Source organism: Pristiophorus japonicus, chromosome 16 (genome assembly GCF_044704955.1).
Source record: "Pristiophorus japonicus isolate sPriJap1 chromosome 16, sPriJap1.hap1, whole genome shotgun sequence".
Classification (NCBI taxonomy): domain Eukaryota; kingdom Metazoa; phylum Chordata; class Chondrichthyes; family Pristiophoridae; genus Pristiophorus; species Pristiophorus japonicus.
Window position 1 is genome coordinate 74,890,406 of NC_091992.1, and position 13,360 is coordinate 74,903,765.

Sequence of the window (13,360 nt, forward strand, 5' to 3'; positions counted from 1 at the left end):
TAAAAGTTCATTGCTAATGTAGTTTCGAAGTATTTCTATAAATAAATAAATCCTTATTACCTCAAAATGGTTAAGAGAAAGATTTTTTCACTGAATATATTCAACCTAAAGAGATGACTAACTGAAAAAAATAATTTCCACGAACAATCTTTGTTTTATTTCTAACCGTCAACAAAAAAACTATAATAACAACGATTGCTGTTCACGTGTAATGCCTTTTGCAGGTATTGTTTGTGAGGAGTTACTAACAGAAAGTCACAATTGTTAATATATATAAACTAGCAGAGACCCGCAAAACATTTGCCGTCAAATAGCATCTTTATTGCAACAGTACTTGTTTAGACTGTTATCATCTTCATCCATAGAATCAACATTGATGTCCTCCCTCCCTCTCCCCATCCCTCTCTCTCCCCATCCCTCTCTCTCACTCTCCCTCCCTCTCTCTCACACCCACTCCCTACCTCCCATACTCTCTCCCGTCGCTCCCGCCACGCGCTTCTCTTGGCTCCGTAGCAATGCCCATCGGCCCCGCTGCATCCACTGCCACCTCCTCATTGAAGCAGACCCAGCGTCAATCAAACTTTTACAATTCATGCCATCGCTCCCTGCCCTGATTGGTTGCGAGGGGCCGACTGGGCCCTGATCACCCATTGGTCACTCAGTCCGGACCACATGCTCCCCAGCCCCACCCCAGGACAGACAAAAACTGACTATTATGATTATAGATTAATCACTTGGCTCAAATAACAGCTTTCAGAATTCAATTTCAATTTATTTCAAAGTTTTTGGGAAAAGCAAAGAAACTCTCAGGTTCTCACAAGATAAAGAGTCATACTCTTCTACACTTCAATCCTGCTCTTCCATTGATTGATTGCACGTTGGAAAATTGAGCAAACTGCACATATTCAAAATGTACAGATGTGCTTGAAAGATCTGCCTATAGTGAGGTTAATAATATTCAGTAGAATCCCAGATTTTTGAGATAGGCTAAGGTCTCAGAGTAAATACTTTAACAAAGGTAGTAAAAGACGCAAAAGACAATTCAATGAGTAAATTTAATAATTTTATTGTGAAATATGTATTTTTGTATTTTAGTTAAAAATTTACTGTAGACACTAGAAATTTCAGTTAATGAGAAAAAAATGGCAGATGAAAATGTTTCAAAAAAACCTTTTGAGTAATTCAATTGCATCATCAACAAACCGTGTCAATGAAAGTTCACAAAGGAAAATTGAATGGGAAATGTTTACATAGAAATTTACAATGGGAAGAGTCGACACAAAAATGTGTCCAAAAATGTGGTAACTGGAAGTAAGGTTTGTATACAGTGTGCAAAGGTTAGATTTTTAATATAATGTAGATAAAAAAGACACATATATTCTATCAGCAATTACTCAAAGGTGATGTTGATGCTGTACTTACACTGACAGGAAACAGTCGAGAAAAGTAGACAGCCCAGTTGTCACGTGCCGCCACTACAATCCGCTTTTTCAGCCCACTGTCTTGCAGCAACCTGACATCAGTCCCAATATGAAGTTCAGCTGCGAACAAGAACACGTTAATGTTTCACCAGAACATAATGAAGTCCTCAGTGTGTGCATGTGTAAGTTCCTGTAAACCTTCCAGCACAATCTGTTGGAACATATTCCTCACAGAAACTCATTAGACCCCTGACCCCTTCCTCATTGGATACATTTGCCTATTGAGCAGACCTTCCCTCTCTCTCTGGAGATAGTCCCACTGTTAATAACACCCTTTGCAACCCATAAAGATTGTCATGTTTGAGGATGCAACTTGTCACAGCCTTATCTCTGTCCAGAACCCAACAATCACACGTCTTCCACATCCTCTGATCCCATAGATGCCATTGTTGAGTGAGGAGATTATCCCCATGCCACAACTACGTACCAAGTAGATCTCGCATCTTTCGTCGCTCCTCCTTTGAAATGCGTATGCAGCTGTCAGAGTAAGTGTCCCGCATGATCTGAGGAGATATCCCAATTGCTGTTAGACATAAGCACGCGCCATACATGATACATGACACACATAAATACAGACAGACAGACGCACAGAGGCAAATACATTTAGGGATAATATTGCAACTTTGTGTTGCCAGTAGAGGTCTCGCTTGCTTGAAGAGCAGGTGAGAAGTGCGGGTGGGTGCAGTGTGTAATTTTCTGATCTGGATACTGATGCACATTTTTAAATGTAACTTTCAAAGGGCAATTGGATAAATAATTAAAGGGAAGAAAATTGCAGGGCAATGGGGAAAGAACAGGGAAGTGGGTCTAATTGGATCGTTCTTTCAAAGAGGCACAGGCACAATAGGCCGAATGGCCTCCTTCTGTGCTGTAAGATTCTGTGACATCCAAATTTCTAAAATGTGCTTCTGGTAGATGAGGCTCCCCTCGCAGCATATTGTTGGAACATTATCACTAATTGTGCCATCCTAGCTATTGCTGCCCGCAATGCATAGGTTTTTGCAGGGAAAATATATTTTTAACATTCCTCCAATGTTGATCATTTTGACTAACTTAAGAACATAAGAAATAAGAGCAGGAGTAGGCCATTTGGCCCATCGAGCCTGCTCCGCCATTTAATAAGATCATGGCTAATCTGATCATGGACTCAGCTCCACTTCCCTGCCAGCTCCTCATAACCCTTTATTCCCTTATCGCTCAAAAATCTGTCGGGATCTCCACCTTAAATATATTCAATGTCCCAGCCTCCACGGCTCTCTGGGGCAGATAATTCCACAGATTTACAACCCTCTGAGAGAAGAAATTTCTCCTCATCTCAGTTTTAAATGGGCGGCCCCTTATTCAGAGACTATGCTCCCTAGTTTTAGTTTCCCCTGATATGTGGAAATATCCTCTCTGCATCCACCTTGTCCAGTCCTCTCATTATCTTATATGTTTCGATAAGATCACCTCTCATTCTTCTGAACTCCTATGTATATAGGCCCAACCTACTCAACCTATCTTCATAAGTCAACCCCCTCATCTCCGGAATCAACCTTCTCTGAACAGCCTCCAATGCAAGTATATCCTTCCTTAAATACGCAGTACACCAGGTGTGGCCTCACCAATACCATGTACAGTTGTAGCAGGACTTCTCTGCTTTTATACTCTATCCCCCTTGCAATAAAGGCCAACATTCTATTTGCCTTCCTGATTACTTGCTGTACCTGCATACTAACTTTTTGTGTTTCATGCACAAGGACTCCCAGGTCCCTCTGTACTGCAGCACTTTACAATTTTTCTCCATTTAAATTGTAATTTGCTTTTCTATTATCTGCGAAAGTGGATAACCTCACACTTTCCCACATTATACTCCATCTGCCTATTTTTGCTCACTCACTTAGCCTTTCTATATCCCTTTACAGATTTATTGTGTCCTCACAATTTGCTTTCCCACCCATCTTTGTATCATCAGCAAACTTGGCTACATTACACTCGGTCCCTTCATCCAAGTCATTAATATAGATTGTAAATAGTTGAGGACCCATCACCGATCCCTGCGGCACCTTACTAGTCACTGTTTGCCAACCTATTTATCCCGACTGTCTGTTTTCTGTTAGTTAGCCAATCCTCTATCTATGTAATATATCACCCCCAACCCCGTGAACTTTTATCTTGTGCAGTAACCTTTTATGTGGGACCTCATCGAATGCCTTCTGGAAATCCAAATACACCACATCCTCTGGTTCACCCTTATCCACCCTGCTCGTTACATCCTCAAAGAACTCCGGCAAATTTGTCAAACATGATTTTTCTTTCATAAAACCATGCTGACTCTGCTTGATTGAATTATGCTTTTCCAAATGTCCTGCTACTGCTTCCTTAATAATGGACTCCAGCATTTTCCCGATGGCAGATGTTAGGCTAACTGGCCTATGGTTTCCTGCTTTCTGTCTGTCTCCTTCTTTAAATAGGGGTGTTACATTTGCGGTTTTACAATGTTAGAATGTTCTTACGCCATTCCCACCTATCTCGAACCCTTTCTCCTGTTCCGTTTTGGGCTCATTAATACAGTAGGGGTGCTTTTCTAAGGTTAGGTTTACGTTATTGGGCCTTGCAGGAATATCAAACACCCCAGCGATTTATTGCCATTGTGACTAAAGATTACATGAATGGTACAGAGTTTTGATCACTACATAAACTAACACATCTGAGGATATTGTAGACCCTCTCATGACACCAACAGTTGCATGTCCAATTCCTATCAGTTCCGAAGCACAAATATATACAGATATATTAAAGAACAGTTCTGGAAACAGGCAGTGATAATGGTATTGGTTGTATTACCGTAAGTATTACTAGCTTGAGGCTAGAATGCAGGCAATATTATGAATGTAGGTCCAACAGTATTACTGATATAAGGCTCTGCTATAGCCAGTATTACTGGTATCCAGAGGTGTTATGCAATCTCTTAAGAACACGTGGGAATTATCCAATTAGCAACGAAGGTCAGATTATACAGCTGTGTTGTTATCCCAGTCTTGATATATGGAGCCAGCTCATGGGCTCCTGCAGTTTGTGACCAATCAAGACTGAATGGCGTTGGCCAGTGATGCTGCTGGCAAGTACCTGAGTCCACTGGTACCATTACGTGAGGAACGCGGAGATCAGACGCCACAAAGCACAATCATCCATCTCCGAAACAATCCGTCTCTACGGACTGCAACTATTTGTGCATATCGTTCGGTCAGCGTGAAGAGAGCATCTCAATCGAGGCTGCCTCCAGATTGGCATACACCTCAATGCTGACCAAGCAACATCTGGACCTATCAACATGCAGGGCCTATCAAAGCTCAACCGCATGGCACTACAAACTAGACAAGAAGGCTGGAAATGTCATACACGCAGCACCATGCTCCCATTCGTGGTTTAGTATGTATATATTACTAGTATAGGTTGTAATGCAGGCAGCATTAATAGTATAGGTTGGGATACAGCTGTAATATGGGCAGTGTTACTGATATAGGTTGCAATATGGGCCGGGTAACTTGTATACAACATGAACAACTTTCCTTGATTAGCAACTTTAACATAGCAAAATGCCAGGGTGCTTCACAGGAGCGTTATCAAACAAAACTTGATACTTAACATCCATATAAGGAGATATTAGGACAGGTGACCAAATGCAAGTCTGTCTTTTTTTCTTTCTTTCAATCTTTCTGTTTTCTTGTCTTAAAGGAGGAGAGCGAGGTGGAGAGGCGTAGAGGTTTAGGGACGGAATTCCAGAGCTTGGGGCCTAGGCAGCTAAAGGTACAGCCACCAATGGTTGAGCGATGAAAATCAGGGATGTTCAAGAGGCCAGAATTGGAACAGAGTGATCTCGGAGGATTGTAGCGCTGGAGGAGATTACAGATATAGGGCTGAATTTTCCAGTCCTTTGCGCTCTGGGTTTTGCCCCGGAGCGGTGTGAAAGGCGGCGATGAGGTCTCCTGCGCCCCGCCGCGATCCTCCAGTTGGGTTTTGCGACGGCGCTGAGCAGCACCACCCGGAAGTGCTGCGCCGGGTGTGCACCGCCTCTGGTTGCGACACTGGCAGGAGTTTTGACTCTTGCCCTATCCATCTGCCCGTAAGTGTGCCCGCAATGACCGCCTGGTAAATCACAGCGGTCCAACATAGCCGGCAGTGCAGACGAAGGGAAAGTACTCCAAAGGTGCACTGTACCTTCCTCTGCGAGTGTTTGTTCTTTTAATTTTTTTAAGCGATTTGTGTTGCAGTGCCGCCGTGGGCAATGTTTTGGGAATGTTTTTGTGTTTTTTTAAGGTTCCCCCCCCCCCCCCAGGCCTCTCTCGGAGCGTACACGGCCCGGCTCATTAATTTGCGTGTTTCCCATCCTTGTGTGATGAAACATACAAACAGAGAAAATAGGTGCATGAGTAGGCCATTCGGCCCTTCGAGCCTGCATCACCATTCAATAAGATCATGGCTGATCATTCCCTCAGTGTCATGTAACGTACATTACTATATATAACTGTATCCAAACATCCAACACATGACTGTAATAAGATATGACCTGTAACCACAGCATACCTTACCACCAGGGGTGCACTTGCAAGAGACATGTATATAAGGACAGGTCTCAGGCAAGTGCAGCATTCCAGAGCTGTGAAATAAAGGTGCAGGTCCAGAGTGACCTTGACTTCACTACATGCCTCGTGTAAATCGATACTGAGGGGACAAGACTTTACAGTGGCGACGAGTTACGGGATTACAGAATCCACAGAATGGCGAACAACGGATCAGATGAAAAGTACAATGCGGGAGACAATTGGGAGGACTTTATACAAAGGCTCCAGCAAAGCTTTGTAACCAAAGACTGGTTAGGCGACGATAAGGCAAACAAGAGAAGAGTCCATCTCTTGACCAGCTGTGGCTCGAAAACATACGCTTTAATGAAGGATCTGTTGGCACCCGAGAAACCAGCAAGCAAGTCGTTTAAAGAATTGAGCACACTGGTAAGAGACCACCTGAAGCCAGCGAGCAGCCTACACATGGCCAGACACAGGTTCTACAACTACAGACGCTGTGTGGGCCAGAGCATACCCGACTTCGTGGCGGAACTTCGGAGGTTGGCTAGTTTATGTGAGTTCTCCGATGAACTGAGGAGAGAAATGCTGAGAGACCTTTTCATTGAAGGAATAGGCCACGCAGGCATATTCTGAAAGCACATAGAGACCAAGGACCTGACCTTAGAGGCAGCAGCACTGGTTGCACAGACATTCTTGGTAGGGGAAGAAGAAATGAGGTTGATTTACAATGCAGGTACGACAACTAACGAAATATTGGAACAAGAAGTTCACAGCACTAAACATGCTGCTACCCCCACACACAGACAAAACCGGGAGAACCGGCTCTCGACAGCAGGCAGAAGCCATCAAGGGCCACAGGAACAGCCGTTCACACCTCATCAACCCACAATGCGAGCAATCAACTACAAACTGAGAGAAGCTCAAGAGAGATCAGCCAGATGCAGCTCATTCTTTGGAAACACTTTGAACAATGGAACAGGTCTGTGCTGGAGATGTGGGGGAGGGCACTCGTCAAGGGGATGTTGATTTCAGCAGGCTGTTTGCAGAAATTGTGAATATACAGGGCATTTGGCCCGCATGTGCAAAAAAACAGCAGCTTGGCTGGTATACGAATCGGATGGGTCGGAAAGCGGACCAGAAGATGGTGGGGACAGTACCCGGGACACCGATGTACAGCGGGTCAACACAATTAATGGCCGCTGCTCCTACAACAGGACGCCTCCAATAATGATGAGGGTCCTACTCAACGGGATATCTGTCAACATGGAGCTGGATACGGGAGCGAGTCAATCTCTCCTGGGCGCTCAACAATTTGAACAACTGTGGCCGCATAAAAGAGATAGACTAAAACTCACAAGGGTCGACACCAAACTAAGGACCTATACCAAAGAAATTGTACCAGTCCTCGACAGCACCATGCTCTCTGTCACACACAAAGGGACAGTGAACCGACTTCCCCTGTGGATTGTCCCCGGAGACCCCCCAGCACTGCTGGGAAGAAGCTGGCTGGCAAAACTAAACTGGAAATGGGATGATGTCCATGCCATGTCATTAGAGGAACGGACCTCCTGCTCAACAGTTATAAAGTGATTTGAACATCTCTTTCAGCCAGGTGTGGGCACTTTCAAAGGGGCCAAAGTCAAAATCTACATCACACAGGATGCTAGACCGGTCCATCACAAGGCCAGAGCTGTACCCTATGTGATGAGGGAAAAGATTGAACACGAACTAGACAGGCTTCTGCGGGAAGGCATTATATCACCTGTGGAATTTAGCGACTGGGCAAGTCCCATCGTCCCAGTCATGAAGCCTGATGGATCCATACGAATCTGTGGGGACTACAAATCTACCATAAACAGAGTCTCCCTACAGGACCAGTACCCGCTGCCCAGAGCGGAGGACTTATTTGCCACATTGGCTGGAGGTAAACTTTTCTCAAAATTAGACCTCACATATATGACGCAAGAATTGACCGAGGAATCCAAGCTACTCACCACCATCAACACACATTGAGGCCTTTTCATGTCCAATCGATGCCCATTCGGCATCAGGTCGGCAGCTGCCATATTCCAGCGCAACATGGAGAGTCTGCTCAAGTCCATCCCAGGGACGGTTGTATTTCAAGACGACATACTTATCACGGGCAGGGACTCCCATCTCCGTAATTTGGAGGAAGTACTAAAGCGGTTGGATCGGGTAGGCCTACGAGTCAAGAAATCCAAGTGCCTGTTTCTCACACCCGAGGTTGAATTTTTGGGCAGAAGGATTGCCGCTGATGGAATCTGCCCAACAGAGTCCAAAACAGAAGCAATTCGCCTGGCACCCAGGCCCCGGAATATCTCAGAACTGTGCGCCTTTCTCGGGCTACTCAATTACTTTGGGAACTTTATGCAGAACTTAAGCACGCTGCTGGAGCCTCTCCATGTGCTACTCAGGAAGGGGTGCGATTGGTTTTGGGGGGACGCCAAGGAACGCGCCTTCAATAAGGCACGCAACCTTCTGTGTTCCAACAGTGTTTTGACTTTCTTTGACCCAAGTAAAAAGCTAGTTCTCACATGCGATGCATCAGTGTATGGGGTTGGGTGCATTTTGCAACATGTCAATAGTGCGGACAAATTACAACCCATAGCTTATGCCTCCAGGTCACTTTCGCGGGCGGAGCGCGGGTAAGGAATGGTAGAGGAGGCGGCGCTCGCGTGCGTGTACGGTGTCAAAAAGATGTACCAATACCTTTTCGGGGCCAAGTTCGCGTTAGAAACCGACCACAAGCTCCTCATGTCCCTCCTATCCGAGAGCAAGGAAATAAACACCAACGCCTCGGCGCGAGTTCAACGATGGGCACTCATGCTGGCGTCCTACGACTATACCATAAGGCACAGACCAGGCACAGACAACTGTGCCGACGCGCTCAGCAGGCTACTCCTGGCGACCACGGAAGGGTCTGATGAACGGGACTGTGAGATAGTCATGGCAATCAATGCCTTTGAGTCCACAGGTTCGCCCATGACGGCTCGCCAAATCAGAGCCTGGATGGCCAGCGACCCCACGTTATCCTTAGTAAAAAGATGTGTCCTAGCCGGTGATTGGGCAGAGGTTCACGATGCCTGCCCCAAGGAATTAAAACCCTTTCACAGGCGCATGCATGAGCTATCACTACAAGCAGACTGCCTGATGTGGGGCAGCCGAGTAGTCATGCCTCTGCAAGGCAGAGAGGCATTTGTCCGGGAGCTCCACCGCGAGCACCCAGGGATTGTTCTCATGAAGGCCATAGCCAGATCCCACGTGTGGTGACCTGATATTGACGCGGACTTGGAGCTCTGCGTCCGAAGATGCACCATTTGTGCCCAACTCAGCAATGCCCCCAGGGAGGCTCCACTGAGCCCCTGGCCTACCAAACCGTGGTCGCGGGTGCACGTAGACTATGCGGGCCCATTCATGGGTAAAATGTTCCTCGTAGTTGTAGATGCATTTTCAAAGTGGATCGAATGCACCATTTTAAACTCGAGCACAACCTCCACCACTGTGGAGAGCCTCGCAACCATGTTTGCAACGCACGGAATCCCTGACATATTGGTCAGTGACAATGGTCCGTGCTTCACCAGTGCAGAATTCCAAGACTTTATAATTGACCACGGCATAAATCACGTCAAGACGGCACCGTTCAAGCCGGCCTCCAACGGCCAGGCAGAGAGAGCAGTGCAAATCATTAAACAAGGCATGCTTAAAATCCAAGGTCCCACGCTGCAGGATCGCCTGTCGCGACTGCTGCTGGCATACAGATCTCGTCCGCACTCACTGACTGAGATCCCCCCCGCGCAACTGTTGATGAAAAGGACTTTGAAAACAAGGCTCTCATTAATCCTCCCAGACATACACAAATCATTGAGGCAAAGTGCCGTAAGCTGACTGAGTACCATGACAGAAATTCGAGAGGGAGATGGCGTGAGATAGGGGACAAAGTGTTTGTACTAAACTATAGCAGGGGTCCCAAATGGCTTGCAGGGACCATAACGGGCAAGGAAGGAAACAGGCTACTGGTAGTACAAATGGACAATGGCAAAACCTGCCGGAGGCATGTAGACCAAGTCAAAAGCAGATTTACCAACAACACTGCGGAACCAGAGGCAGACTACAATGTGGAACTCGCACCACACCTGGTGGACAGACAGAGGGAACAACCTGAGGAAAGGGCAATCCCAACAGACAGCCCAGGCGAGTCAACAACAATCACACCAATCGAAACAAACAGCCCAGGCGAGATACCAGCAACCACACCCAAAGAAAAACAAACACCAAGGCAAACAACTGAACCACAACTCAGACGCTCCATGTGAGAGCGTAGACCACCTGAGAGAGTGAACCTATAAAGACAATAAGACCTTGGGGGAGGGTGATGTCATGTATCTTACATTATTATATATAACTGTATCCTAACATGCTATACATGACTGTAATAAGATATGACCTGTAACCACCAGCATACCTTACCACCAGGGGTGCACTTGCAAGAGACAGGTATATAAGGACATGTCTCAGGCAAGTGCAGCATTCCAGAGCTGTGAAATAAAGGTGCAGGTCCAGAGTGACCTTGACTTCACTTCATGCCTCGTGTGAATCTGTACTAAGGGGACAGGACTTTACACTCAGTACCCCTTTACTGCTTTCTCTCCATACCCCTTGATCCCTTTAGCCGTAAGGGCCATATCTAACTCCCTCTTGATGCCAGTTCATTGGATAGATTCAACAACTCTCTGCGGTAGGGAATTCCACAGGTGAACAACTCTCTGAGTGAAGAAGTTCTCCTCATCTCAGTCCTAAATGGCCTACCCCTTATCCTAAGACTGTGTCCCCTGGTTCTGGACTTCCCCAACATCTGGAACATTCTTCCCGCATCTAACCTGTCCAGTCCCGTCAGAATCTTATAAGTTTCTATGATATCCCCTCTCATCCTTCTAAACTCCAGTGTATCAAGGCCCACTTGATCCAATCTCTCCTCATATGTCAGTCCCGCCATCCCGGGAATCAGTCTGATGAACCTTCGCTGCACTCCCTCAATAGCAAGAACGTCCTTCTGCAGATTAGGAGACCAAAACTGAACACAATATTCCAGGTGAGGCCTCACCAAGGCCCTGTACAACTGCAGTAAGACCTCCCTGCTCCTATACTCAAATCCCCTAGCTATGAAGGCCAACATACCATTTGCCTTCTTCACCCTGCTGTACCTGCATGCCAACTTTCAATGACTGATGAACCATGACACCCAGGTCTTGTTGCATCTCCCCCTTTCCTAATCTGCCGCCATTCAGATAATATTCTGCCTTCGTGTTTTTGCCCCCAAAGTGGATAACCTCACATTTATCCACATTATACTGCATCTGCCATGCATTGGCCCACTCACCTAACCTGTCCAAGTCACCCTGCAGCCATTTAGCGTCCTCCTCACAGCTCACACTGCCACCCAGTTTAGTGTCATCTGCAAACTTGGAGATATTACACTCAATTCCTTCATCTAAATCATTAATGCATATTGTAAATAGTTGGGGTCCCAGCACTGAGCCCTGTGGCACCCCACTAGTCACTGCCTGCCATTCTGAAAAGAACTCGTTTATCCAAGTTCATGGCACCGTGGCTGGCTCTGCTGCACAGGAGGGGAGGAAAAAGAGCGGGAGAGCGATAGTGATAGGGGATTCAATTGTAAGGGGAATAGATAGGCGATTCTGCGGCCGCAAGTGAGACTCCAGGATGGTATGTTGCCTCCCTGGTGCAAGGGTCAAGGATGTCTCGGAGTGGGTGCAGGACGTTCTGAAAAGCGAGGGTGAACAGCCAGTTGTCGTGGTGCACATTGGTACCAACGATATAGGTAAAAAACGGGATGAGGTCCTACGAGACGAATTTAAGGAGCTAGGAGCTAAATTAAAAAGTAGGACCTCAAAAGTAGTAATCTTTGGATTGCTACTAGTGCCATGTGCTAGTCAGAGTAGGAATCGCAGGATAGCTCAGATGAATACGTGGCTTGCGCAGTGGTGCAGCAGGGAGCGATTCAAATTCCTGGGGCATTGGAACCGGTTCTGAGGGAGGTGGGACCAGTACAAACTGGACGGTCTGCACCTCGGCAGGACCGGAACCAATGTCTTAGGAGGAGTGTTTGCCAGTGCTGTTGTGGAGGAGTTAAACTAATATGACAGGGGGATGGGAACCAAAGCAGGGAGACAGAGGGAAACAAATTGGAGACAGAAGCAAAAGACAGAAAGGAGATGAGTAAAAGTGGAGGGCAGAGAAACCCAAGGCAAAAAACAAAAAGGGCCACTTTGCAGCAAAATTCTAAAAGGTCTCAGTGTATTAAAAAGGCAAGCCTGAAGGCTCTGTGCCTCAATGCGAGGAGTATTCGGAATAAGGTGGACGAATTAACTATGCAGATAGCAGTGAACGGATACGATGTGGTTGGCATCACGGAGACATGGCTCCAGGGTGACCAAGGCTGAGAACTCAACATCCAAGGGTATTCAACATTTAGGAAGGATAGACAGAAAGGAAAAGGAGGCGGGGTGGCATTGCTGGTTAAAGAGGAAATTAAGGCAATTGTAAGGAAAGACATTAGCTTGGATGATGTGGAATCGATATGGGTGGAGCTACGGAATATCAAGGGGCAGAAAACGCTAGTGGGAGTTGTGTACAGACCTCCAAACAGTAGTAGTGATGTTGGGGAGAGCATCAAACTGAAAATGAGGGGTGCATGCAATAAAGGTGCAGCAGTTATCATGGGTGACTTTAATATGCATATAGATTGGGCTAACGAAACTGGAAACAATACGGTGGAGGAGGATTTCCTGGAGTGCATAAGGGATGGTTTTTTAGACCAATATGTCGAGGAACCAACTAGAGGGGAGGCCATCTTAGACTGGGTGTTGTGTAATGAGAGAGGATTAATTAGCAATCTCATTGTGCAAGGCCCCTTGGGGAAGAGTGACCATGATATGGTGGAATTCTACATTAGGATGGAGAATGAAACAGTTAATTCAGAGACAATGGTCCAGAACTTAAAGAAGGTATGAGGCGTGAATTGGCTAGGATAGATTGACGAATGATGCTTAAGGGGTTGACAGTGGATGGGCAATGGCAGACATTTAGAGACCGCATGGATGAACTACAACAATTGTACATCCCTGTCTGGCATAAAAATAAAAAAGGGAAGGTGGCTCAACCGTGGCTATCAAGGGAAATCAGGGATAGTATTAAAGCCAAGGAAGTGGCATACAAATTGGCCAGAAATAGCAGCGAACCCAGGGACTGGGAGAAATTTAGAACTCAGCAGAG

General features: G+C 46.3%; 1 protein-coding gene across 1 annotated transcript in view; it reads right to left on the minus strand.

Moving 5' to 3' along the window:
• The window catches only part of myo15b (myosin XVB), a 480,192-nt gene that overhangs the window by 104,568 nt on the left and 362,264 nt on the right, over nucleotides 1–13,360 (minus strand). The window contains exons 49-50 of the mRNA XM_070856827.1: nucleotides 1,909–1,984; nucleotides 1,423–1,541 (exon numbers count right to left, since the gene is read on the minus strand). Coding sequence (XP_070712928.1) covers nucleotides 1,423–1,541; nucleotides 1,909–1,984 — 195 coding nt within the window. The remainder of the gene's footprint in view (nucleotides 1–1,422; nucleotides 1,542–1,908; nucleotides 1,985–13,360) is intronic.